The sequence below is a fragment of the Macaca thibetana genome, chromosome 5 (genome assembly GCF_024542745.1).
Source record: "Macaca thibetana thibetana isolate TM-01 chromosome 5, ASM2454274v1, whole genome shotgun sequence".
NCBI lineage: Eukaryota > Metazoa > Chordata > Mammalia > Primates > Cercopithecidae > Macaca > Macaca thibetana.
Genome location: NC_065582.1, coordinates 94703726 through 94728802, shown reverse-complemented (window position 1 = coordinate 94728802; position 25077 = coordinate 94703726). Strand labels below are relative to the sequence as shown.

Genomic DNA, 25077 nt, shown 5'->3' with positions numbered 1-25077 from the left:
GATTCAGCCGTGAGCCGCCGTTCCCAGTTTATTGTACATTTTTAAATGACTAAAATAACTGGATTGTTTGAAACACAAAGGGTAAACGCTTGTGATGGGTACCCCACTCACCCTAATATGATTATTACACATTGCATGCCTGTATCAAAATATCTTATGTACCCCATAAATATGTACCTACTATGTACCCGCAAACATTAAAAATTAAAAATTTTTTTAAATAAATTAATCAAATTCCACTCTAAGAATAATCAAGCCGAAAGTGAGGAATTACTTCAAATGCTTTGAAGCGGGTTCTTATCCCTCACTAATTACCAATACATTTGCAGGTCTCGGTTTCTTTGCTTTGTAAACATAGGCTTCTTGCAAGGACTGGGATTATACACTTAAAATGCTTAGCACAATATTATTACTATTATGCTATCTACATTATAGATGAAACACTACAGATTATAATACCTACAATATATACTAATTGTATTATATATATATATTTTTTGTCATTATGCTATTTACTATTGTTTTATTTGATAACTCTGTAGCTAACTTAACAGGACAGACAAAGGTACAGATCAATCTGGCCCTTACAAGCCGGCAGAGACGGGTACGAATTACCATGACAACAGCGCGCGCCTAGACATTTTCGGCTCGCGCGTTGTTTGGGAAGAAAAAGCCTAGGCTGCGTGTTGCGTCATCATTACGCGCTCGTAAGGTTTATCCGTGCTGTTTTGGAAGGTCCCGGCAGGGCTACCGTCGGCCCACGCCAGGAATTATTTTTTTATTTTCAACCTTTGTTACATAGCTCTGAGGCTACAAGATCGTAAGTACTGAGGGAAGAAAAAACAAGCGAGCGATTGAACGTTAAAAAGATGCCTTAGCATACACTCCACCTCTGAACCTTCCTGTGTGCTCTTAATCCTATCAGCTTCCTCTCAGCTGGGATCGCGCCGCGTCAACTTCCGGGCGGGTGCCCGCCAGCACGGCCTCCGCCGCTCCCCTTCTTTGGCCCCTTTGTGTCCCCGCAGTGTCGAGGCGCGGGCCCTGGCAGGTCCTTTCTCGAGGCAGGGGGCACGGTAGCACAGGGAGCCTCTCTTTGTGGGCGGGCGCGAGGCCCGCTAGGGGGTTATACTGGGGAACGTGCCTGCGCGTGCTGGGGTAAGAGGAGGTTGCACGAGGGTCAGCTCGTGGTTTCAGTAAGGAGGGGCGGGCAGGGGAGGCGGACGAAGGGGAGTGAAAAGCAATGGAAATTTTGAAAAGATACCCCTCGTCCACCTTCTAATCGTTGTGGCCTAACAATGAAGCGCAGCCATAATAGTCCTGAGCCACTGGCATGTTTGCGGGCCCTTTATTGCCTTGGGAATAAACTGCTGTGGCATTGTATTTCATATTGTTTTCATGGTCTCTTTTCCTTTATTTTTCCCCTGCAGATAGTTCATTTAAAGCCCCCATCCCTGCAAGGTGGTGGTTTCTATCAATATGAATCTTTTCAACCTGGACCGTTTTCGCTTTGAGAAAAGGAGTAAGATTGAGGAAGCGCCCGAAGCAACCCCTCAACCTTCCCAGCCTGGCCCTTCTTCACCAATTTCTCTTAGTGCTGAAGAAGAGAATGCTGAAGGGGAAGTTAGCAGGGCAAACACTCCTGATTCAGATATAACTGAAAAAACAGGTGAGTTACAATGTTGAAATTGATGTAACATCAAAGACAGTTTTTAAAAGATGAAAGGCAGAAGGGATTAACATTTTTATTCTTGATGTCATATATATTGATGCATTGTCCTGCGGTGTGCCCTTTTAAATTCAGCTTTGGGACTGCCGTAAACACCATGTACCCTCAACTGAGCATCCATCCGTTGTTGCTTCACTTTTATATGAGTTCTTGGAATATGGCCCCATGGTGGAAGTTGAAATTAGAATTTAGGTCATCCATAGGTCAGAATGGTTGCTACTGGAAGAGCCATGTAAGTGATTCAGTTCTATGATAAACTTTGAGGCTATTTGGCCAGTTTCATTCATTGCAGTATTCCCTCAAAATATTGATCATCTACTACGAGCTAGACATTGAGCAAGGTGCCTAAAGACAACCTCTGTACACAAGGGAAGATCAGATCACATCAAGTTATTGCATCCACCTGACTTCCTGGATGTCCTCAGAATGCAAATGAGTAATTGGTATTCTTCATGGTGAATGAACATTTTTAACCTCATCAGCAGATTGTCAGAGACAAAAGGATTTGAGGATAAGCCAAAAATTAAGATTTCCACTCGAATCTATGTTCATTGAACAGTTAACTATTAGAGGAATATATCTGAGCTCTTGTTGTATTATAGGCGTAGTGATAAGTGCTTCACATTCTGTCGTTTAATTTGCACAATAATCCTACAAGATAGGTATTACTGACATTGAGGTTAATGTGAAATGAGATTCAGAGAGATTATTAGGAACTTGGTAGAGCCTGAACTCAAGTCCTGGCAGTATGATTCCTGAGCATAAACTCAATAGTTATAGAGTTTCTTGTGAAAGGTGAAAGGAATGTTAGAAGTTGTATTTTAATATTTATTTCAGTAGTATCTTTTTTATGCAAAACTGTGTTTCGTAAACAGCTTTTAACCTAATGTAGACTGAAAGATTGGTAACACCCACGTTTTTCCTTAGTATCTTTTTGTTTGCTACTCTTCTCCTTAAATGTAATAATGATGGCAGATCCTCTACAAATTATCATTAGAATAACATTTTTAAATACTTTGGTGTAATTGGAACTTGGCGGAATGACTTGGTAGATTGGGTTAGGAGTAAGATTTACAAAGGCTTTGTCTAAGTAGTTTTGCATTTAAATGCTATAGGGAACAACTGAAGGATTTTAAGCACCAGGATTTTAAACCCTGTGTCCACTCTTTGAATAGGTATTTGACATCCAGGTATTTTAATGCTTTTCCAATGAATATATTCATCTGTTTCCTCTGTGGTTAGACAGGGCAGACAGGCCAAGGTTTTTACACGGGATTTTCAGTCCATAGAAGCTTATGCTTTTTCATTTTTGTTAAATGTGGGACATTGGACAAGTGACTTGAAATCTGTGATCCACAATTTTTTCTTCTCTGAAAGTAAAAACAGTTTATAAACTGGATTTCAGTGGAATGTTTTAGTTATTTATCAGTATTGGTCATGTGAAATCTTTAATTTCCTTTATTGATCAGAAGATATTTTTCTGTTTTTATTCCTTTCTTATGAGACCACTCATTTTCTCTTTATTGGGACTTTTTTCCATACATAATTCTGCTTAGAAACTGAGATTGCTTTAGGAATTACATGGTCAGCCTTGATGGCTTTGGGAAATAAGAAAACTAAGTTTGTTCTAGGAATGTTGAGAATTAATCTTTGTAGGAGTGGAGCACTTTGCTTTAATAAAAGATTGTTGTAAATGATACTATGAACTTTGGAGAATCTTGAAAACTGAGAAGTTTAGATTTTACATAGTAAGTGTTAGGTATCCATTGAAGACCTTACAGATTGAATGAGGAAATGATGAAAAAGTTTTGAAAGTCAGTTTAGCAGTAGTGACTAATACACACTGATTGAGGGTAGGGATTGAAGGGAAAGAAATCATTTAGGCAACTCCCATAATCTGAGATTAATGATAGCTGTAGAAATGGAGAAGAAGGAGATAGAGAGATTTCTAAGTAGCTAAGGGCAGGGTTTAGATCCCTGATAGGAATGAGATAAGATGAATGGTAAGATTTTTATGCGGGGTGGCTCAAGCCTGTAATCCCAGCACTTTGGGATACAGAGGTGGGCAGATCACCTGAGGTCAGGAGTTCAAGACCAGCCTGACCAAAACCCCATCTCTACTAACAATACAAAAATTAGCCAGGCATGGTAGTGCGTGCCTGTAATCCCTGCTGCTTGGGAGGCTGAGGCACAAGAATTGCTTCAACCTAGGAGGCAGAGGTTGCAGTGAGCCTAGATCATGCCACTGCACTCCCGCCTGGGGGACAGAGTGAGACTGTATCTCCAAAAAAAAAAAAAAAAAGGTAAATGTCTTTAAGAATTCAAGTAAGAATCAAAGGTCCCGCCAGGCGTGACCTCGGGAGGCGGAGGCGGGCTGATTACCTGAGGTCAGGAGTTCAAGACCAGCCTGACCAACATGGAGAATCCCAGTCTGTACTAAAAATGCAAAATTAGCCGGGTATGGTGGTGCATGCCTGTAATCCCAGCTACTTGGGAGGCTGAGGCAGGAGAATCGCTTGAACCCTGGAAGCGGAGGTTGTGGTGAGCAGAGATCGTGCCATTGCACTCCAGCCTGGGCAACAAGAGCAAAACTCCGTCTCAAAAAAAAAAAAAAAAAAAAAAAAGTTCCTGCCCCCAGGTGCTAATTTAGCATGGGATCTAGGGGGAACTGAGGAAGGGGGGATTCAGAATTGAGTGTTGGATCTCTGGAAAGTACAGGATACTGAAGTTAGACTTTAAGGTAGGTACTAGAGATGAAGACTGGTGAATTATGAGTAGGATATGACCATTGACCTTACTGTAACATGTGGTAACTTTTCATACTGCCATTTTGGGATAATGCTATGTTAGTTTATTTACAGTAAAGTGTCAGGTCAAACTAAGTTAGGTTACAGGACAGAAATTGTATGTAGTAGAAGTTACCTGTAATCACTCTTTTTTGACTAATCCTGTTATTTTATCTAGTGAGTTGACTTCATTTCCTACGACCCTCCTTTAGTTACTGTGCCACCACCACATAGTCTCTTGAATCTGTCCAGCAAGGTCCCATTTTGCTTCTTCCAGTTTGCTCTTTTGCCTGGAAAACTCTTCCTGCTGATATTTGCATATGATTCAGATGCTTTGTTTCATTAAATCTCAGTAAAATGTCACCTTTTTTAGAAGACCTTCTTTGATCACCCTGTGAAATAGCCACCCACCCCAGCCCACCCTACCTCAGCTTTACTGTGATTTTTCTTTATAGTGTTTATCACTAGCTAACCTTTCATTATATAGTTGTGTATCACTAGCTAACATTACATTATATAGTTGTGTCTCCCCTGTTAGAATGTATGATTCATGAGAGCAGGACCTTATCTGTCATATTCACCTATTTATCTCCATTGTTCAGGGCAATGACTGGCTTGTGGTAGGCCCTCAAGTGCATTGAAGTAAAGATTATTGCATGATGAGTGGGTTATTAGTACTTTATACATTTCTTTAAATTTATTATTTATTTGTTTTTAGACAGTCTCACTGTGTTACCCAGGCTAGAGTGCAGTGGCAGAATCTCGGCTCGCTGCAACCTCCACCTCCTGGGTTCAAGTGATTCTCATGCCTCAGCTTCCCGAGGAGCTGGGCCTACAGGTGCCTGCTACTATGCCCAGCTAATTTTTGTATTTTTTGTAGAGATGGGGTTTCACTGTTGGCCAGGCTAGTGTCAAACTCCTGACCTCCAGCGATCCACATGCCTTGGCCTCCCAAAGTGCTAGGATTATAGGCATGAGCCACCACGCCTAGCCCTGTACGTATTTATTTATTTATTTTTTTTTGAGATGGAGTCTTGCGCTGTTGCCCAGGCTGGAGTGCAGTGGCACGATCTTGGCTCACTGCAACCTCCGCCTCCTGGGTTCAAACAATTCTCCTGCCTCAGCCTCCCGAATAGCTGTGACTACAGTTGTGCACCACCACACCCGGCTAATTTTTGTATTTTTAGTAGAGACAGGGTTTCACCATGTTAGCCAGGCTAGTCTCGAGCTCCTGACCTCAGGCAGTCTGCCTCCTCACCCTCCCAAAGTGCTGGGATTACAGGCGTGAGCCACCACGCCCATATTTTTAAATACGACCTTAAAATAGTCCCTTTAGCCATCAAACATTCTTTGGCCATGTTTGCTTGAAGCTTCTTTTGGTACAGGACATCCTCTCTAATGCCCCTCTAAATCCCCACCAGCCTTTGGATTTGAGGGCATACACTTAACCTCTGCCCCCTGATTTATTTTACTCTTCTCGGTGCCCAAAGTTGTCAATGATTGTTATTTACACATTATTTCTCCTTTTTTTCTTTGACTTTTGGGAGTACAGTGAGTTTGGAGGGATTGAAATAATGGCAGGTGAAAGGGAAGAGAGATCCTACTATATTTTATGAATAAAGAATAAAAATGAGTGAAGCCTGATCCTCCAAGAGCACCAGGAGAAAATGGTATGTAAATACATAGTTAAAATAGTATGGTGTGATAAAACCATATAATAGGGCAAAATACTAAGCAAAGTAGAATCACTATCTCTAATTCACAAATGATTAAATTATCTATTCTTCAGGGGAGGATCACAAAAAGTCGCAGAGATACGACTTTTGGAGTGGACTCTAAATAATGAAATCATTGTTTACTGGGGGAACAAATGACGAGAGAGTTGGAAATATATGTTGCCTCGAAGAGTCTAATATGTGTATGGAGGGTCAGGGGGGATTATAGTACAAGAGGTTTTAGACAATATAGATGAAACCGAAAAGATAGAAATGTAAACTGTTGGGTTGTGAGGGGCCTTTATATCCTGTATCAGGGAAGATATATCTTATTCGGTACACATCATAGAGCATTTCGTTATGGAAAGGTTATTAGTGAAGCTGTTGTATTAATTGAAGTCTCAATGTAGGGAAATGATTATAGAGATGACAGAGGAGGCAACTGAGGGGAGTTGTAAATGATATGCATTTGATGATATTAGGTGATCAGTTGAATGTGGAGGATTTACAGATAACTCAAATGTTCCTTGCTTGGACAGCTGGAGGATTGACACCATGGACTGAAATAAGAGGTGAGTTTAGGAGAAAGATACTAAAAAGTATGCTGTGTTTGCATTATCCATCCTGTTTTAGTACCGAGGTAGTGGATGGTTGAATATTAGAGTTTAGAGCTCAGAGAGTGGTCTAAACCTTAGAAGTCAACTTGGGACTCATCGTTATTGTAGTTAACAAAAAATGTCCTAAGCAGAGTGTACAATAAAAAACATCATTTGACAATGAGCAAAGGCAGGAAAACTGATGAAAAATTTGGAGGATAACTAGAATAGTCATAGAAAATGATAGTGTCCTGGATACCTAAATACCTAGTTTGGTATTTAGTTGTCCAGTAACAAATCCTGTAGAGAAGTCAAGTTGAGTGGGGCCTGATCAGTGACCAGTTTCCTTGGATATTAAAAGCGTTTAACAGTTTCAGTAGAATGGGTGATGAGATAGAGATTATTCATTCAGGAAGAGAGAAATAGGTAACTTGATTGGGAAGCAACGTCAGGAAAAGATGTTTCAGGATTATTGAAAATTGAGTGTTTTTTTGTTTGGCTTTGTTTTGTTTTTGAGCCAGAGTGTCGCTCGTTTCCTTCCTTTTTAAGACGGAATAATATTTCACTGTTTGCCATAGACAAATTTTACATTTTTATGCGGTCAGCTTGTTCATCCTTTCCTGTAAGTCTTCTGCATTCCCCATTACCACACTATAAATATACTCCAGTTGCCCAGGCTGGAGTGGCAGTGGCAGGATCTCGGCTCACTGCAATCTCCGCCTCCCATGTTCACGCCATTCTTCTGCCTCAGCCTCCCAAGAAGCTGGGACTACAGGCGTCCGCCACCACACCTGGCTAATTTTTGTTTTTTGTATTTTTAGTAGAAATCCAGTTTCACCGTGTTAGCCAGGATGGGTCTCAATCTCCTGACCTTGTGATCCGCCCACCTCGGCCTCCTAAAGTGCTGGCATTACAGGCATGAGCCACTGCATCTGGCTGAGCGTATTTATTAACCAAGAGCAAGAAGCTAGTGGAAAGGGAAGGACTGAGGGAGGGAGGTATCTGAAGAGAGGCATCAAGTGATGGGAACTGAAGAACAGTTGGGCTGTTTAACTGTGCAAAAGAATAAAGATATATTTTACCTGGGGGGGATAATTGAAGGAGATAAAAATAGATGGGTTCATAGATTATTGTGGCGTTGGAGGAATGGAGGAAAGTTTTAGCGTATGTTTGATGAATTTATTTTTTTTTGCTGAAATAGATTTAGTCCTCTAGCGTGGTTGCCTCTTCAAGGTGATTGTCCTACTGAAAGTAGCGCTTGTTGGTAAGTGAGAGACATTTTTAAAACTATACCAGTCGTCAAAAGGATTTGTTGAGAGTATTGCTCTGCCACATACAGATTGTATGATCGTGAGTAAAAAGTCAACTGTGTTTGGATCTTACTCTTTTTTCCTGGCTATGCTTAGTTTTCTGTATTCCTTGCCCACATTAAAATGGTTATTATCCTTTGAATGATGAAACTGAATGTATCATTTTAGCTCATAATTCCATGACCATTGCGCAATACTCAGTCTTTTTGTGTGGTGTCTGTGACCAAAATGTGAATCATCGTTAAACCTGTAGATAGTCATTCTGGTTTCTTAATGTCTGTTAATGTTAATTGAAAAGCAATACTTGGTTAAAGGGTTAGTGCTGAATTGTTGTAACAGAAAGTACAATAAGTACTCAAACGTAAGTAGAAATCTTAAGTGCATTTTAAATGTACATTTATTTGGCTGGGCACAGTGGCTCATACCTATAGAGTCCCATACTTTGGGAGACCAAGGTGGGAGGATTGCTTGAGACCATGAGTTCAAGACCAGCCTGGGCAACGTAGTGAGACCCTGTCTCTACAAAAAATGAAAAAATTAGCCAGGCATGGTGGTGTGCACCTGTAGTCCTAACCCCTCGGGAGGCTGAGACAGGAGAATTGCTTGAGCCCAGGAATTTGAGGTTATAGTGAGCTATGATCACTACACTGCATTCCAGCCTGGGCGACACAGTGAGATTCCCAAAATCTCCCAAAAAGGGGGGCTGGTGGGGGCAGGGGGATATAAGTATTATTTTAGTCATTGCCACTTCACCCTACACAAAAATTTCACTGGTTTGTATCAGACTACATCTTGGTTTTCTGATGTCTGCTTTTTCATACCTGTTTAAAATATTGCAAAACTTTATTATCTTTAATAGGCAGAAGTATGTTATTGTTGCTTTTTCTTTATTTTTAAAGTTAAGTATGTTTTCATAAATTTACTGGCCATTTGGATTTTTTGTGTTTCTTTATGCTTTTCTGTTTTTCTAATAAATGTCTCTTTCTGATAAATTATTTGTAAGTATTTTTTAAATTCCATGTGTCTTAGTCTGTTTGAGCTGTTGTAACTACCATGGACTGGGTAGCTTATAAACAGTAGAAATCTACTCTGACAGCTTTGGAGGCTGGGAAGTCCAAAATCAAGGTGCTGCAAGATTAGGTATCTGAGGGCCATATTCCTAGACCGCGATCTTTTTGCTGTAACCCCATGTGGCTGAATGAGTGAGGGGTCTCTTGGGCCTCTTTTATAAGGGCACTAATCCCATTCATGAGTACTCTGCCCCCATCACCTAATGGCCCTTCCTCCTTCCAGCAAATGTCACCCACTAATACCATTACCATAGTGGTTAAGATTTCAACATACCGTTTTGGGGAGTGGGGCACAAACAAACCATAGCACCCCCTTTGTTGTTTGCCATAGAAAAATTTTACATTTTTACTCGGTCAGCTTGTTCTTCCTTTCCTCTAAGTCTTCTGCATTCCCCATTGCCACACTATAAATATACTCATACATATTTTCCTCTAGTATGTGTGTTAATTTTAAAAATTGTGATAAAATACACATAAGAAAATTTACTGTCTCAGCCGTTTTTAAGTGTACAGTTCAGTACATTCAGTTCAATACATATACATTGTCATGCAGCCATTCTCCAGAACTCTTTTCATCTTGTGAAACTGAAACTCTATACGCATTGAGCAACTACTCCCCATTTCTGGATTCCCCCAGCCCTTGGCAGCCACCGTTTACGTCGTCTTTTTATGAATTTGACTATTCTAAGTATCTCATTAAAGTGGAATCATCACTTAGCATAACATCCCCAGGATCCATCCGTGTTGTAGCATATATCAGAATTTCCTTCCTTTTAAAGACAGAATAATATTTCACTGTGTGTATATACACATTTTGTTTGTCCATTCATCCATCAGTGCACACTTGGATTGCTTCCACATCTTGGCTGTTGTGAATTGTATTGCAGTGAACATGAATGTGTAAATATCTCTTTGAAACCCTGCTTTCAGTTCTTTTGGTTGTGTATCCGGAAATGGTATTGCTGGATCATATGGTAATTCTATTTTTAATTTTTTGCATAACCTCCATACTGTTTTCCATAGTTGCTCCACCATTTTACATTTCTGCCAACGGTGTAGTGGGTTCCAGTTTCTCCCCATCCTCTCCAAACTTGTTATTTTCTGTGTTTTTGATAATAGCTAACATAATGGGCATGAAAAGTTATGTCACTGTGGGTTTTGTATTGAATTTTAACTTTAAATCTCATCTGAATTTTATTTCATTATAGGGACTAGAGAAAAGATGATACTGTTTTCTCGTTTGTTCGTTATTCACCAGTTACTAGTCAGTTTTTCATTTATTGAAAAATCCTTTTTCTTGCATTAAATCGTCATCATTATAGTCTAAAATTCCCATGTCTGTTTGCATCTTTGGGTCTGTTAATCTGTTCCTCTAATCTTAATTTACCAGATTATTTTAATTTTTATGGTGTTATATATTTGATGTATCTTAGATTTTGATGTGTTTTTGTTGTTGTCGTTGTTTTCTCTTTGACCTGAAAGTTGTTTAGAAGCAATTTTATGGGATTTTGTCCCTCTTTAAAAAATTTCCAACTGGCAGAAATTTTGCTTGCATATTTTTGTTAACATTTACTTCTAATTTCACTGTTTAGTGACCAGAGAATGTGGTCTGTAGTATTTCTTCTTTGGGGGAAATCAGATTTTCTTTGTGGCCTAATATTAATTTCTGTAAAAATTCAAGGGTGCTTGGAAAGAAGACATAATCTAAGTACAGATTTAATTATATGTCAAATAATAGATGAGTTTTATTATATCTTTGGTTTTCAAACTGTGGATCATTAACATTTATTGTGTCATAAGATCAATTTCTTGGGTCCTGACTAAATATGTATAACTACAATTTTTAATGAAGTAGAACAAACAGAAAATTACCAAAGTGTATTGCTTATAGTAAGAGCTTCTCACATTTTCTTTCAGTTACACTTGCAAATCTAACAATCTGTGTGCTTAGGATCATAATCTGAAATATGTCCCTTACAGTGGGTTTCAGTCAAAAATGTTTGAAAAACACTGTTCTATATCTTGTTTATTTTTGTGCTCTTGCTTTATTAAGAGCATGGAGAAAAGTTAATGCCTCGTATTTGTCTCTTGACTCTTTGCCTTATATATCCTGCAATGTTTATGCATTTCGTTATTAGTATGGAGTTGAGATAACTTCAGTTATATTTTTATTGTAGGTATAAAGTCTGTTTGGGTTTTACAGTTTTAACTTGTTCAATATTAATTGCATGACTTTCTTTTCCTTTATGTTTTAATTAATTTTTTTTTTTTTTTTTTTTTTTTTTTTTTGAGACAGAGTCTTACTCTGTCCGCCACGCCGGAGTGCAGTGGGGTGATCTCTCTCACTGCAACCCCCACCTGGGCTCAACTGATCCTCCTGCCTCAGCCTCCTGAGTAGCTGGGACCACAGGCGTGCACCATGCCCAGCTAATTTTTGTATTTTTGGTGGAGACAGGGTTTCACCATGTTACCCAGGCTGGTCTCAAACTCCTGACCTCAAGTGATCCACCTGCCTTGGCCTCCCAAAGTGTTGGGATTACCGCGCCCAGCCTCCTTTATGTTTCACCCTTTCTTTTGGCTTAAATTTGAAGTGGGATTTTTCCCTCATTTCATCTTAGAACAATGTATTAGAAACTACTCTTTAATCTTATATTTAGTGTATTACTTTTCTAGAGTATTTATTAGAGAGTTTGATTCATCTTTTGTTAGGATAGTAAAGGTATTTTCCTGTCTACTATGATATGCAAATTAAGACTACAGATTTTACAGTCTATTGTTTTGGTAATAACTCTTTTGAGACGGTGTCTCACTCTGTCACCCAAACTGGAGTGTGGTGGTAGGATCACGGCTCACTGCAACCTCTGTCTCCTGGGTTCAAGCAGTTCTCATGCCTCAGCCTCCCAGGTAGCTGGGATTACAGATGTGCGCCACCATGCCTGGCTGATTTTTGTGTTTTTAGTAGAGACAGGGTTTCACCATGTTGACCAGGCTGGTCTCGAACTCCTGACCTCAAGTGGTCTGCCCACGTCGGCCTCCCAAATTGCTGGGATTACAGGTGTGAGCCATTGTGCCTGGCCGTATTTTGATAATCTTCTAGGAGGGCAAATATATGATGTGTTTTAGTTGGTATTTGAAGGAATTGCCTTGAAAATCAATTGCCATGTAAAGGATTGAACAGGGTAGAGCAATACATGATTTGAATATCGGAAATGGCAGGGATTTATAATTCTGTAGGACAGGTGTAAAGGTTTAGATGTTTTTATTTTATTTTGGGAGATTGCCTTTGTTTATGGATTATCAAATTAATTTAAACTATTTCTGTGTGAATTCATAATCTCCCACTAGTGATTTTTTGTTTGAAGGAACCTTGATCTTGGACCATTGAAAACGTAAAACCAGTGGCAAGCTTGAGTGCCTGTTTTATGGTAGACTTAGATACGAGAATGGGTAAAGGGTACTGGATAAACTTGGGATATAAGATTGTCTTCTTTTATGCTTACTAGTCATACCACTAGTGGGAAATTTCATTTGGAATTACTCCCTAGGGCCATGGAGTCTTCCTGCGTATGCTGATGATGTAGGTTCCCATTACCTTTGGTAATAAGAAAGTATCTTTAAAACAAGTTAGCCTTTCCTACTGTTTTTATATGAAAGAACAGGCTGTTTTCTCTCCTGTTGATTTAGGATTTTGTGTATTCTCTCATTGCACAAATTACGCTTATAACATAGTTACTCATGTACAGGGCTACTTCACTCCTATTTCAAAAGGGCAAGTTGAACTGTAACTTGCCATTGTTTTGCTTTAATATCTCCCACCTCTTGGTACAATGCCTTAAACACAGACCATATTCAGCATATGTCAGAATTGAATAGTAGCAGGTGTCTTTTCTTTATAACTGTTTCTGGTTTTCCCTGTTCTTTCCTCTGTTTTTGTAGTTTTCTTTTTTGCTTCCTGTCTCCTTTATGGTACTACTTAAAAGTGCTTATTTGCTTTGAATTAAAAAGCATCATTGCAGCAGAAATATCTTTTTAGCCATTAGCTCTTAGCTATTTTGATATTGCTTACTTCTAAAAATAGTTCAAATAAACAAATCTTGTGTTCAGCACTATTCTAATTCTGATTATTGACTATATCAGTAAATTGATATATTATAAACAGCTTTTAATGTATCCCATCAGTTTCCTTTTTTTATTTATTTATTTTTATTTTTATATTTTTGAGACAGAGTCTTGCTCTATTGCCCAGGCTGGAGTGCAGTGGCGTGATCTCGGCTTGCTGCAGCCTCCGTCTCCCAGGTTGAAGCAATTCTCCCACCTCAGCCTCCCGAGTAGCTGGGGCTACAGGCGTGTGCCACCACACCTGGCTAATTTTTGTATTTTTAGTAGAGACAGGGTTTCACCATGTTGGCCAGATTGCTCTCGAACTCCTGACCTCAAGTGATTTGCCCATCTTGACCTCCCAAAGTGCTGGGATTACAGGCATGAGCCACTGCACCCGGCCCTCATCAGTTTTCAGAGTGTGGTCTGTGAACTTTTCAGTGTTCCCTGAGGCCTTCTGAGGGTGTCCACAAGGTCAAAATTACTGTCATAATAATATTAAGACACTGCTTGCCTTTTTCACTAGATTGATATTTGCACTCATGGTGCAGAAGCAATCATAGGTAAAATTACTGGTGCCTTAGCACCATGGATCAAGGCAAGGCTCTAGACTGTTCTAGTAGTCAGTTTTTCTTAAAATTGTGTAAATGCTGGTTTCACTTAAAGAGTCTTGATGAAGCAGTAAAAATTAGTAATTTTTTAAAAATCTCAACTTAAGAGATGTCTTTTTAGTATTTTGTGAAACAAAATGTGAAGTACACGTTACTGTATACTGTACAGCAGTGATCTCAAGGGAAGGCATTTGAGCAGTTGCTTTGCACTAACCAGTCACTTTTCTTTCCCAGAACACTGATTCACAAAGTATAGTTATACAAACCTAGGAATTTGGCAGATGTTTTCTCAAAATGAACAAAGTGGTACAAAGAAAACAACACAGTATGTATTGCCAGTGATAAAACCCCAGTTTTCAAAGGAAAGTTTGAATTTTGGAAAACTAGTGTCCACAGCTGTGAGTTTGACAGCTTCCAGATACTTAGACATTTCTGATAAGATCAATGGTGATATTAACCAAAGTAATTTTTTAATATAATATCATGAAATATGTCAACATTTGGAAAATGGAAGATGTGTATTACTCAGTGAACCAGTATTTTCCAAATGACCAAAGCACAGTGTTGGGAAATAATACATGGTTAACGGTTTTAATGTAGTAGAATGCAAAATGTTTTTTCTTATGGTTCCTGATTCCACATTGCAACTAACTCTAAGAAGTTACCACTTGTCAAGTTTGGGTTTAGTATCAAAGAAAAATATTCACAATAATCTAAAAAGGCTATGAAAGTACCCTTCCCTTCTCCAACTACTTTGTGAGGCATATTTTTTTCATAAAATGAAATGAAAATAATGTATTGCAACAGATTAAAGGTAGAAACAGATATGAGAATCCAACCATCTTGTATTAAACCTGAGATTTTGACAAATATAAAATAGTGTCACTCATCTGACTAAATAAATTACTTGTGGTGGGGATATATAGTTTTCATGAAGATAATGTAGGGGAGCCAGAGATCACTTCCAATTCCCCTTTAGCTCTTATGTGGGCTCTTTTGGCTGAATCTAGAAACCAGATCAATACCAGGAAGACTACAAAAGAAAAGCATACCATTTTATTAGGTTTATATGTACATGGAGATCTACCCGAGAGAAATCAGAAGAACTGACCAAAACAAATGCTTTTTTACTTTTTAGACAAAGAACAATAAATTTGAGAAGAAATGATAGGCCAAAGGGGATCTGGCAATGGGCAGCAAACTTTTAGGGGAGTCACTAGGAGACATGGGGGGTGTAAAACTGGTGGAAGGTAAGTGTTACTTTGGTAAATATATTTAATCAGGTCTGTTGCAACCCCGAATTCTCAGTCAGTGGTGATAAGGGCTATAGTTTCACCTTGGTACAGGGAGGGTACCCCTCCCAGAGGAGCCTCCTTGACTTGCTGCATGCAAGAAGAGACGAGTCAGCTACCCATTTCTGCAACTACAATTTCTCAGGTGTTGTCAATTCATATCAATGGTTGGGCATATTTCAAAATGACATCTTTCATGACTTCAATATATTATGTTAATATGTGAAATGTTTGGTTTTAGATAAATAAATATTTAAACATTCACTTTTAATTTTATTTTCAAGTATGGTAAGTATCAGAAATACAACTGACTTAAGGAAAAACTCTTTGGGACTTAGAGTACGAAGGGGTTCTGAGTTGAAGAAATGTTGTATCATAGCTTTCCCTCACCGCCCCCACCCCCATTATACTATTTCCTCTGTTAATCACTTGCCAAGCAGGCTGTGAGGATGCCACTTGGTTCAGTACAGTCTACATGTTTAATGTATATATTTTGAGACTATATTATTACATATCTGATAAGTGCTAAGTAGTTAAATACATAATGGGAAGTAAGCCAAATTTTATTTTTTTTTCCGTATTCTTTTTCTGTTCTGTTAACTAAGCATATTAAAGGTTAATTTTAAAAATGGGGGCTGGGCATGGTGGCTCACGCCTGTAATCCCAACATTTCAGGAGGCTGAGGTGGGCGGATCACCTGATGTCAGGAGTTTGACACTAGCTTGGCAAACATGGTGAAACCCTGTCTCTACAAAAACCACAAAAATGAGCCGGGTGTGGTGGCAGGCACCTGTAATCCCAGCTACTAGGGAGGCCGAAGCAGGAGAATCACTTGAACTCAGGAGGCAGAGATTGCAGTGAGCTGAGATCGTGCCACTGCATTCCAGCCTGGGCGACAGAGCAAGACTCCATCTCAAAAAAAAATAAAATAAAAATGTGTATGTCTTCACCATGTATTTTGTACTACAGTCTGTGTAAGGGAGAAAAACAAAGAAAAGGTCAATAAAAAATCATGTTCAGAATGTTCTAGTTCTCCTAATCCTCACTAATAAAATATTAGGCCCCCCCCCACAGGTGAAAAGATTATTCTTCATTTTTGGTCTGCAGTCCAATGCTCCACTCCCTCCTGTCTTCATTTTTAATGAAGAGGACGTGATGGCTCACATCTGTAATCCCAGCACTTTGGGAGGCTGAGGTGGGTGGATCACAAGGTCAGGAGTTTGAGACCAGCCTGGCAAATATGATGAAACTCCATCTCTCCTAAAAATACAAAAATTAGCTGGGTGTGGCGGCGGGCGCCGGTAGTCCCAGCCACTCAGGAGGCTGAGGCAGAAGAATCACTTGAGCCCAGGAGGTGGAGGTTGCAATGAGCTGAGATCACGCCACTGCAGTCTAGCCTGGACGACAGAGCGAGACTCTGTCTTAAAAATAAATAACCTTTCGAGCCTCCACCCTGGCCGCTGCGCGTTAGAGAGGCCAAGACGGCCGATGAGATTGCCAAGGCTCAGCCTGGTGGCGACACAATCTTCGGGAAGATCATGCGCAAGGAAATACCAGACAAAATCATTTTTGAGGATGACTGGTGCCTTGCTTTCCACAATGTTTCCCCTCAAGCACCAACACATTTTCTGGTGATACCCCAGAAACATATATCCCAGATTTCTGCAGCAGAAGATGATGATGAAAGTCTTGGACACTTAATGATTGTTGGCAAGAAATGTGCTGCTGATCTGGGCCTCAGGGGTTATCGAATGGTGGTGAATGAAGGTTCAGTTGGTGGACATTCTATCACATTCATCTCCGTGTTCTTGGAGGTCGGCAGATGCATTGGCCTGGTTAAGCACGTTTTGGGGATAATTTTCCCTTCTCGAGGCAATAATGAAGTTAGGCAAGTTGCAGTGTGTTAAGTAACACACTTATTTTTGCCTGTGTATGGAGCGATTCAAGAAATAACTTTAAAACAGCATACATAATAAAAGACATTGTTGCATGGCTAAATAAATAAAAAAGAGAGTTTTTAAGAAAAACTGGACAATTCATTTTCTCGTTGCCTTTTTTTTTTTTTTTTTTTTTTAGACAGAGTTAAGCTCTTGTTGTCCAGGCTGGAGTGCAATGCTGCCATCCTGGCTCACTGCAGTCTCTGCCTCCCGGGTTCAGGTGATTCTCCTGCTTCAGCCTCCCAAGTAGCTGGAACTGCAGACGCACACCACCACTCCCGGCTAATTTTTTTTTTTTTTTTTTTAAGTGGAGACGAGGTTTCACCACCTTGGCCGGGTTGATCTTGAACTCATGACCTCAGGTGATCCACCCCCCTCGGCCTCCTAAAGTGCTGGGATTACAGGCGTGAGCCACCGCACCCGGCCTCTCATAGCCTTTCTGAAGTGTCAGAAAGTAGGACTTTATTGTTTTAAGTGTTCAATTGACATGCATTAGCTTTAGTTCCCATTTTTGATACAGTAAAGATCTAAATTTTTAGTTATATGTATTTTTAGATTTGTGATTATCAGGAACACTTTGTAAAATCAGAGTCTAAAGTACCTCTATACTTACTGTATAGGAGTTTGGACTGTAATTTTGTTACTTTGTATGTGATGATTATATGTAGGTTTCTTCATGTTTATCGCAATTAACATGGCTGTGACTTATTCCAATACAGAGTTGTTTGCTCAACTTGCATGCAATGTTTATAAAATTGTTCCTTTGGGAAAAAGTATGATTTGCTTTTTGCTATTGTGCCTAGGACTTCTTTGTAGGAAATAGAGAAATGTTTGTGTTTTGGTTTTCTCCAGAGCAAATAGTAGTTGTGTAGTACTTGGTTATTGTTACAGGTTGAGTATCCCTTATCTGAAGTTCTTGGGACCAGAAATGTTTCTCATTTTAGATTTTGGAATATTTGCATATACATAATGAGATTGGGAATGGAACCCAAGTCTAAACACAACTGATCTGTATTTCACATACACCAAGTTTGTGCATGAAACGAAGTTTTTACAGCATTTTTGATTATATGAGATCAGATGTGGAGTTTTCCACTCTTAGAGTCATGTCAGTTCTCAAAAGATTTCAGATTTTAGAACATTTTTTATTTCAGGTTTTTGGATCAGAATGTTCAATCTGTATTTACAGATATGGCTCGTGAGCCTCAGTAATGATCATTATAATTTAGTGTTACAATTTAATGGAGGTGACTAAGAGTTTTAGGGTATAACAGTTCAGACTTTTGGACTTGGATTTCAGATCTGCTTTCTCCTGTATGACTTTGGGCAAGTTGCTTTTTCTCTCAGGGTTTATTTCTCTCATGAGGGATATGTGTCCCTCATGATTATTGTAAGGATTAAATGTTTGTTATATTTGAAGATTTGATAATAACCTACGAAAGAGTTAATGACAGCTATCATTTTTAACCTTTGCACTAAAAGATTCAACTGGTTATTGCTTTTTAAAATTAATTTCCCAGACTAGGCACTATGTTAACTTTAATATGACTCCCTTCAATCTGATCCTTTCCTCCTAAAATATGTAAGGGTAAATGGTGGTTTTATTGGGAAAAGGGAAAGTAATATTGGAATTCACCCCTTGGAGAGAAGAGATCTTGGTGTAATACTTTATTGACCTGTTTTGAACAGACAGATGATACCAGTCACACTAGTCTTCTAGAACTTCCATAACAAAATGCTACAGATTCGGCGACTTAAATTTATTTTTCACAATTCTGGAGCTTAGAAGTCCAAGTGGAACTTGGCATGTGTTTTCTTCTTAGGATTCTTGGCTTGTAAAGTGATCTCTTGCCTGCCTTGTCTTCAAATGGCCTTTCCTTCTTTTGCATCCCTGGTGTATCTCCCTTTTCTTAAAAGGACAGCAATCATATTGGACTCAAGAGCTCATCCTGTAGGCCTCATTTTAACGTAATCCTTTTGAGGGTCCACTCTCCAAATACAGTCACAAAGAATAGGGCCCACATGACCTCAATTAAACCTTAATTACCGTTTTAGAGGCCTTATCTGCAAATACAGTTACATTTTGAGGTATGGTGATTGGGACTTATGAATGATGGGGAGGAGTACACAGTTCAGCTCCTACACCACGTAAACATAAGAGCTAATGTTTATGGGATGCTGGCTATGTGCCAATTGCTGAACTAAATGCTTTGCATATACAATCTGATTTTATATGCATATTAACTTTGTGATTATTAGTATCTGTTTTACAGAGGAGGAAATCAAGGCTTAGAGAAATTAATAACATGAAGAGCTGGGATTGAAATCTTTTGGGCTATGGTGTTCATGCTGTCTCAAGCAAAACCTAAGTGCTACAAAAGCACAAGAGAAAAGGATTAGAATATGAAACACAAACCTATGTTTATTTTGCAATTTCCAGTGAAGTCTTGTTAGTAAACAACCTGTGAAACAGAAAATTTACCACCAGCCCTGGTTGGCGATTAAGTTTTTTCTTTAAAAGGTGGTGGGAATTTTGGTTTTTAGATTGGAAACAATGAATGACATTTGAGATTTTAGCACATGATTGTAATTAACAGATTTGTTTTCCAGTTGCTCAAAACGTTTTTCTCCTTTTTATTCTCTTGCAGAAGATTCTAGTGTTCCAGAAACTCCAGATAATGAGAGAAAAGCAAGTATATCATATTTCAAAAATCAAAGAGGAATACAGTATATTGATTTGTCTTCTGATAGTGAAGATGTCATTTCCCCAAATTGCTCCAATACAGTTCAAGAGAAAGCATTCAGCAAAGATACAGTGATTATTGTGTAAGCCGATTAATAGATTTATTATATTTGCATGTGTACGAGATTTTTCCAAGGAAAACCCTACCTAATTTGAGATATTTTGGTGACTTCCCTTTTTTTTTTTTTTGCCCTACCTGCCTTTCTTGGCCACATCTTGGTTATTTTCTCTAACTTATAGACATGGAGAGGTACAATGTGTGTGTTTTCTGGATAACAGTGATTTTTTTGGCGGGGGGGTGGAGGAGGTGCGGTTAACAGTGATTTTGAGAGCAGATACTTAATTTCCTTATTATAGAAGTTTAAAAGAATAATTAGTACCTTTGATCACATATAACTGCTTTACGATTTATTCTTCAGTCCATGAATCAAATCATTTTAACATGTTTATTGGAAACACTCTGAGCTAGACACTGTTTTATGATTAGGAATAACAGTGAACAAACCATCCCCAGCTTCCTTTCTGCCCTCACACAGCTTATATTCTAGTCAGATAGAAAAGTAATAAATAAAAGATATAGTATGTCAAAAGGTAAGTATTATAGGCAAAGGGAAGAGGAATAGGGAGCTAGGGTCAGGGAATGGTTTCTTTTTTTTTCTTTTTTTCTAGACATGGGGTCTTGCTGTGTTGACCAGGCTGCTCTCGGACTCCTGGCCTCAAGCACTCATGCCATCTCGGCCTCCTAAAGTGCTGGGATTACAGGCGTTAGACACTACACCTGGCTCGAGGGTCAGGGAATGGTTTCTAAAGAGCGTGGTCAGAAAAGCCTCAATTGAGAAGACAGTGCTTGATTAAGAAGACAGTGCCAGAACAAAGACATAAAGGGGGTGAGAAAGTGAACCATGTAGATGTAGGGGAAAGAGTATTCCAGGCATTGGGAATATCATGTTCAGTGACTGTATTATGCCTGGTGTTTTGAGGGAGGGACATGATGCAGAGTGAAGGATCTGAAGTCATATCGTAAATGATGAGATGAAGGATGGGCTTCATCACATTAGTTCCATAGGCTGTTTGGCTTTTATTCTGACTGAGATGGGAATTCCTGGGAGAATATTGAACAGAGAGGTAAAATTATCTGAGTTAGATGTTTAAAAGGTCTTAATGACTGTAAGGGAGCGGTAGTAAAAGCATAAATATTGTTGTGATAAGCCATCAAAAAATGATGGAGACTTAGATGAGGCTAGTGCCTGTGGGAGGGATAATAAGTGGTTAGATTCTGGAATATACTTTGAAGGTGAAGCAAGAGAGGATTTGTTGCTGGGGATCATGTGGATTGGGAGATAAAGGAGTCAAGGATCATCCTAAGATTTTTGGACTGAGCGTACTGGAAGGATGGAGTTACTAGGTACTGAGATAAAGGTGGCTTTCTGGTGTGGGTGGGCAAACACCTTTTGAAGGAAAGTTAGCAATTCATTCTTGAACATGCTGTGATTGGGAACACTCCTAGACATCTGAATAGAGATGTTCAAGTAGGTATAATTAGGTTTGGGACATTTGAGTTCTGGGGAGAGATTACATGTCTGAATTTACTAGTTGACAGAGTATTGGTTTGCTATTTAAAGCCATATGATTAGATGAAATCAGTGTAAGGGACACTAGTACAGTATAGCTGAAGAAGGGAAGTCTGAGGCTAGGGGAACTCTGGATTTTTAGGGTCAGGGACATGAGAAGAAACTTGTAGAAGGTTCTAAGAAGGAGCAGCCATTGAGGTAAAAGGCTACACGGTCTTGTAGAAGTTAAGTGAAGATAAAGTGTTGTAAGAAAGAGCAAGAGATCAGGACTGTCTACTTCTGATAAGTTGAGGACTTCATCTTAATATGAACTTTTCACATGAAGCTATGATAAACATGCCTCATTCTGAAATTTACTCCAAGATAAAATGTGGGAAAGATCCTGTATGGTTAACCCTGAGGAAATTTGGCACATTTTGAGAAAATTGTAGAAAAGTTGCAAAAAAGTAATGCATTATCAGCTCCCACAGTCTTTTCAGAATTACCCATTGTTAGCATTTTTCCACAATTGCATTATCACTCTCTTCGTAAACAGCAATTATTACTGAACACTTTGCCTGTAGTATTTTCTCATTTATCTCCTAAAAACAAGGTCATTCATTCATTTGCATATTAACAGTAATATTTCAAACCCAGAAATACCAGTTGACACTAGTACAATACTATTATCTTATACACATTTCATATTTCATTTTGCCAGTTATACCAATAATGTCCTTTGAGCATTGCTACTCAAAATACTGATTTATAAATGAGGAATATGTCTTAGAATGCAAATCGGGTACTGATTCCTTCCCCAAGAATATCTTGCAGTGAAAAAAAAAAAAGACAACTGAAGTAAGCAATGTGCTCAGTAACGTAGTTGTTTACGTTCTGTTGCTTGTTCCTTATGTTGTCATGGACAGACTACAGTTGGAGAACTAGCAGTCAGTCCCTGGACCATATTTTCAGTAGTACTTTGTAGTAATTTTTTTTTTTTTTTACATTGGATTTAGTTTTTCATGTCTCTTTAAACTCATTTACTCTGAAACTATTTCTCAGTCTTTTTTTGTTTCTCAGGATACTGACCCTTGAAGATAATAGGCCAGGCTTTTCTAGGATTTTTCTAAATTGGGTTTAACTAATGTTTATTCATGGTTAAATTTAGGTTAAGTGGAAAGGATAGTACATACTATTACCTAAATGATCTTGTGTCCTCAGTGTGTCATATCACCCTGAGGCATGTGTCAGGAGGCACATGATATCCATTTATCCCATTATTGCTGAACTTTGATGACTCAACGTGGCCCCTGCTAGGTTTTGTCTATCAAGTTACCATTTTTCCCTTTGTAATAGGTAAGTTATCTGTGGAGAGATACTTTGAGACTGGATAATAGTCCTATTCCCTAGCCAGCTTTCACTCAGTAGTTTTAGTATCTATTGATTTTTGCCTGATTAATTTATGATAATGATGGTTGCAAAATGGTGGTATACTAACCAGTGTTCTAGAACTTATACTTGACTTATACTTGTATTTGGTAGTCTGTAAAGAAATGTTCCCTTTTCTCCCCATTTACACATTTATTTATGTGGTACAATAAATATCAAAATGAAATTATACATGTGTACTTATTCAGTGGTTTATAATTTATTACTGTTATTCTTCATTTTGGTGCTCAAATTTCTCAGTTTTGACAGATGAGGGCCCCTTCAAACAGGCTATTGTGTTTGTGTGAGGGATTCCTATCATTTTCCTTTCTGGAAGAAGGTATTCCAGACTAGTACTTCTCCTACCTCAAGCCTGAAATTAAAATTAGCTATTTCTCCAAGTAGTTCTGGTTCTTTTTAGTAGGAAATGATACTCGGAAATCGAGAAACTTGTTTTGTGTTCTTTCTTTGCTGCTGATGAGGTAGGAATTAGTGTCATTGCCCTTTCTGCAGAAGGACCTAGGAAATACTGAGGTGTAGGGGGTTGGAGTTAGGGAGAGAGAGAAGGAAATATGTGAAACTGTGTGTGTGTGTGGTTTTTTTTTTAATCATTTGTTTATAATGATACTGATAATTCTAATCTATATTTATTTGTTTATAATGATACTGATAATTCTAATAAGTCACTACAGGGCTTTTCTTTGCCTCTCATTCTGTGTTGTCTTCTGACAGTGGGAACCCTGACTTCTACCAGTGTCAGTGTATTTACTAATCTGCTCAGTCATCAAGTATGCATAAAATAGTTTTAGAATAGCTACACCCATACTACTTGACCATTAAGCCCACTAAGTAGAGTTTAAGATTTGTTTATACGTTTTATTTTTGTCTTTAGATTGAGGGTATACAGTCAGTGCACTTGGATTATTAATTAATTAATTTAAATGTTTTGTTATTCATTTGAAATACCATTAATTAGTTTGTATTCCTTTTAGGGTTTTTTCCTTGTTCTTTTCTTTTAAATTTTACTTTCAAATTTTTAAAATATGAATAAGATTCCAAAAATCAAAACTTTACAAAGAATATACTCAAGAAAAGTATCACTCCCTCACTCTCTTTCCTATCCCTTCTCCTTTCAAACCTTAGAACTGATCAGTTTGTTTAGTTTATTCTCATACTTTCGTGTATTTTTTTCTTGTTTCTTACACAAAAGATAGCATACTACATGTGTGTATATTCATTTGTTCTTTATTTACTTAGCATTTATGTATGTATCTCCTGGAAATCATATCAGTTCTAGAAATTTTTACTATTTTTTGCAACTCCATAGTTCTACATCGTGTGAACGTTCCTTATTTTATTCATTCATTCCCCATGTATGGGCATTTTTGTTATCAGTTTCTTAACCTCAACATTTATTGACATTTGGAGCCAGATAATTCGTTGTTGTGAGGCACTGTCCTGTACGTTTAGGATGATTAGTTAAGTATCTCTTACATCACCCCAGCAGATGCCAGTAACATTTCCCTAGTCGAGACAATCAGAAATATCTCCAGACATTGCCATATATCCTCTTGTAGCAAAACTACCCCCCGCCAAACTTTGAGAACCCACTGATGTAGATGCTAGAAACTCTGGCAGTAGATAAAATCTCCTAGGAAGCATTCATAGACAAGAAAGAACTGAAGACAGAATCGTAGGCAGCTTCAGCAATTGAAGGTGAGCAAAGGAAGAAGAGTCTGTTAACGAGATTCAGAAGGACAGACTGAAAGGTGAAAGGAAAATTAGAAGTAACGTTGCAGAATCCATGAGGTGAGGATGGGGCCAAATATTCAAGGATATATTTGTCAACAATGTACAGGACAACAAAGGAAAACTTAGATAAGCTATGAAAAGTTTTTATTCCATTCAGCAGTTTAGAAGGCATTATTGTCCTTAGTGAGAACAGTTTCACTAAGTAGTTGTGCGAAAGAAATAAAAACAGTAAGTTTGACAACTCCATAAGAAAGGAGGTAGAAAATCAGTCTAATAAAATATGAAATAGAGGAGAAATGGCTTTTTCTTTTTTTTTTTTTTCCCTGCTGTGTCCATAGTGCCTCAAAACCCTGGCACATGGAATTAATTTGAATTAATTAATGCAGTTTTGAGCAGGTTGCCGGCTGGGAAGGAAGAGCTTATGAAGAGAGAGAAGATTCAGGAGCAAGATAGTAGATAGTTA

General features: G+C 38.5%; 1 protein-coding gene and 1 pseudogene across 4 annotated transcripts in view; both read left to right on the top strand.

Moving 5' to 3' along the window:
- Positions 1 to 693: 693 nt before the first annotated feature.
- Positions 694 to 25077, top strand: part of SMARCAD1 (SWI/SNF-related, matrix-associated actin-dependent regulator of chromatin, subfamily a, containing DEAD/H box 1) — a 78691-nt gene continuing 54307 nt past the window's right edge. Inside the window, exons 1-3 of one of the 4 annotated variants that reach the window (XM_050792460.1) lie at positions 694 to 820; positions 1428 to 1666; positions 19790 to 19967. In XM_050792460.1, the coding sequence (XP_050648417.1) occupies positions 1477 to 1666; positions 19790 to 19967 (368 nt within the window). In that variant the 5' untranslated portion in view covers positions 694 to 820; positions 1428 to 1476. Of the gene's footprint in view, positions 821 to 855; positions 1156 to 1427; positions 1667 to 19789; positions 19968 to 25077 lie in introns of those variants that run through there. The other 3 variants (XR_007726006.1, XM_050792459.1, XM_050792458.1) reach the window with 3 other exon arrangements.
- On the top strand, positions 10157 to 19783 carry LOC126955006 (adenosine 5'-monophosphoramidase HINT1-like; annotated as a pseudogene).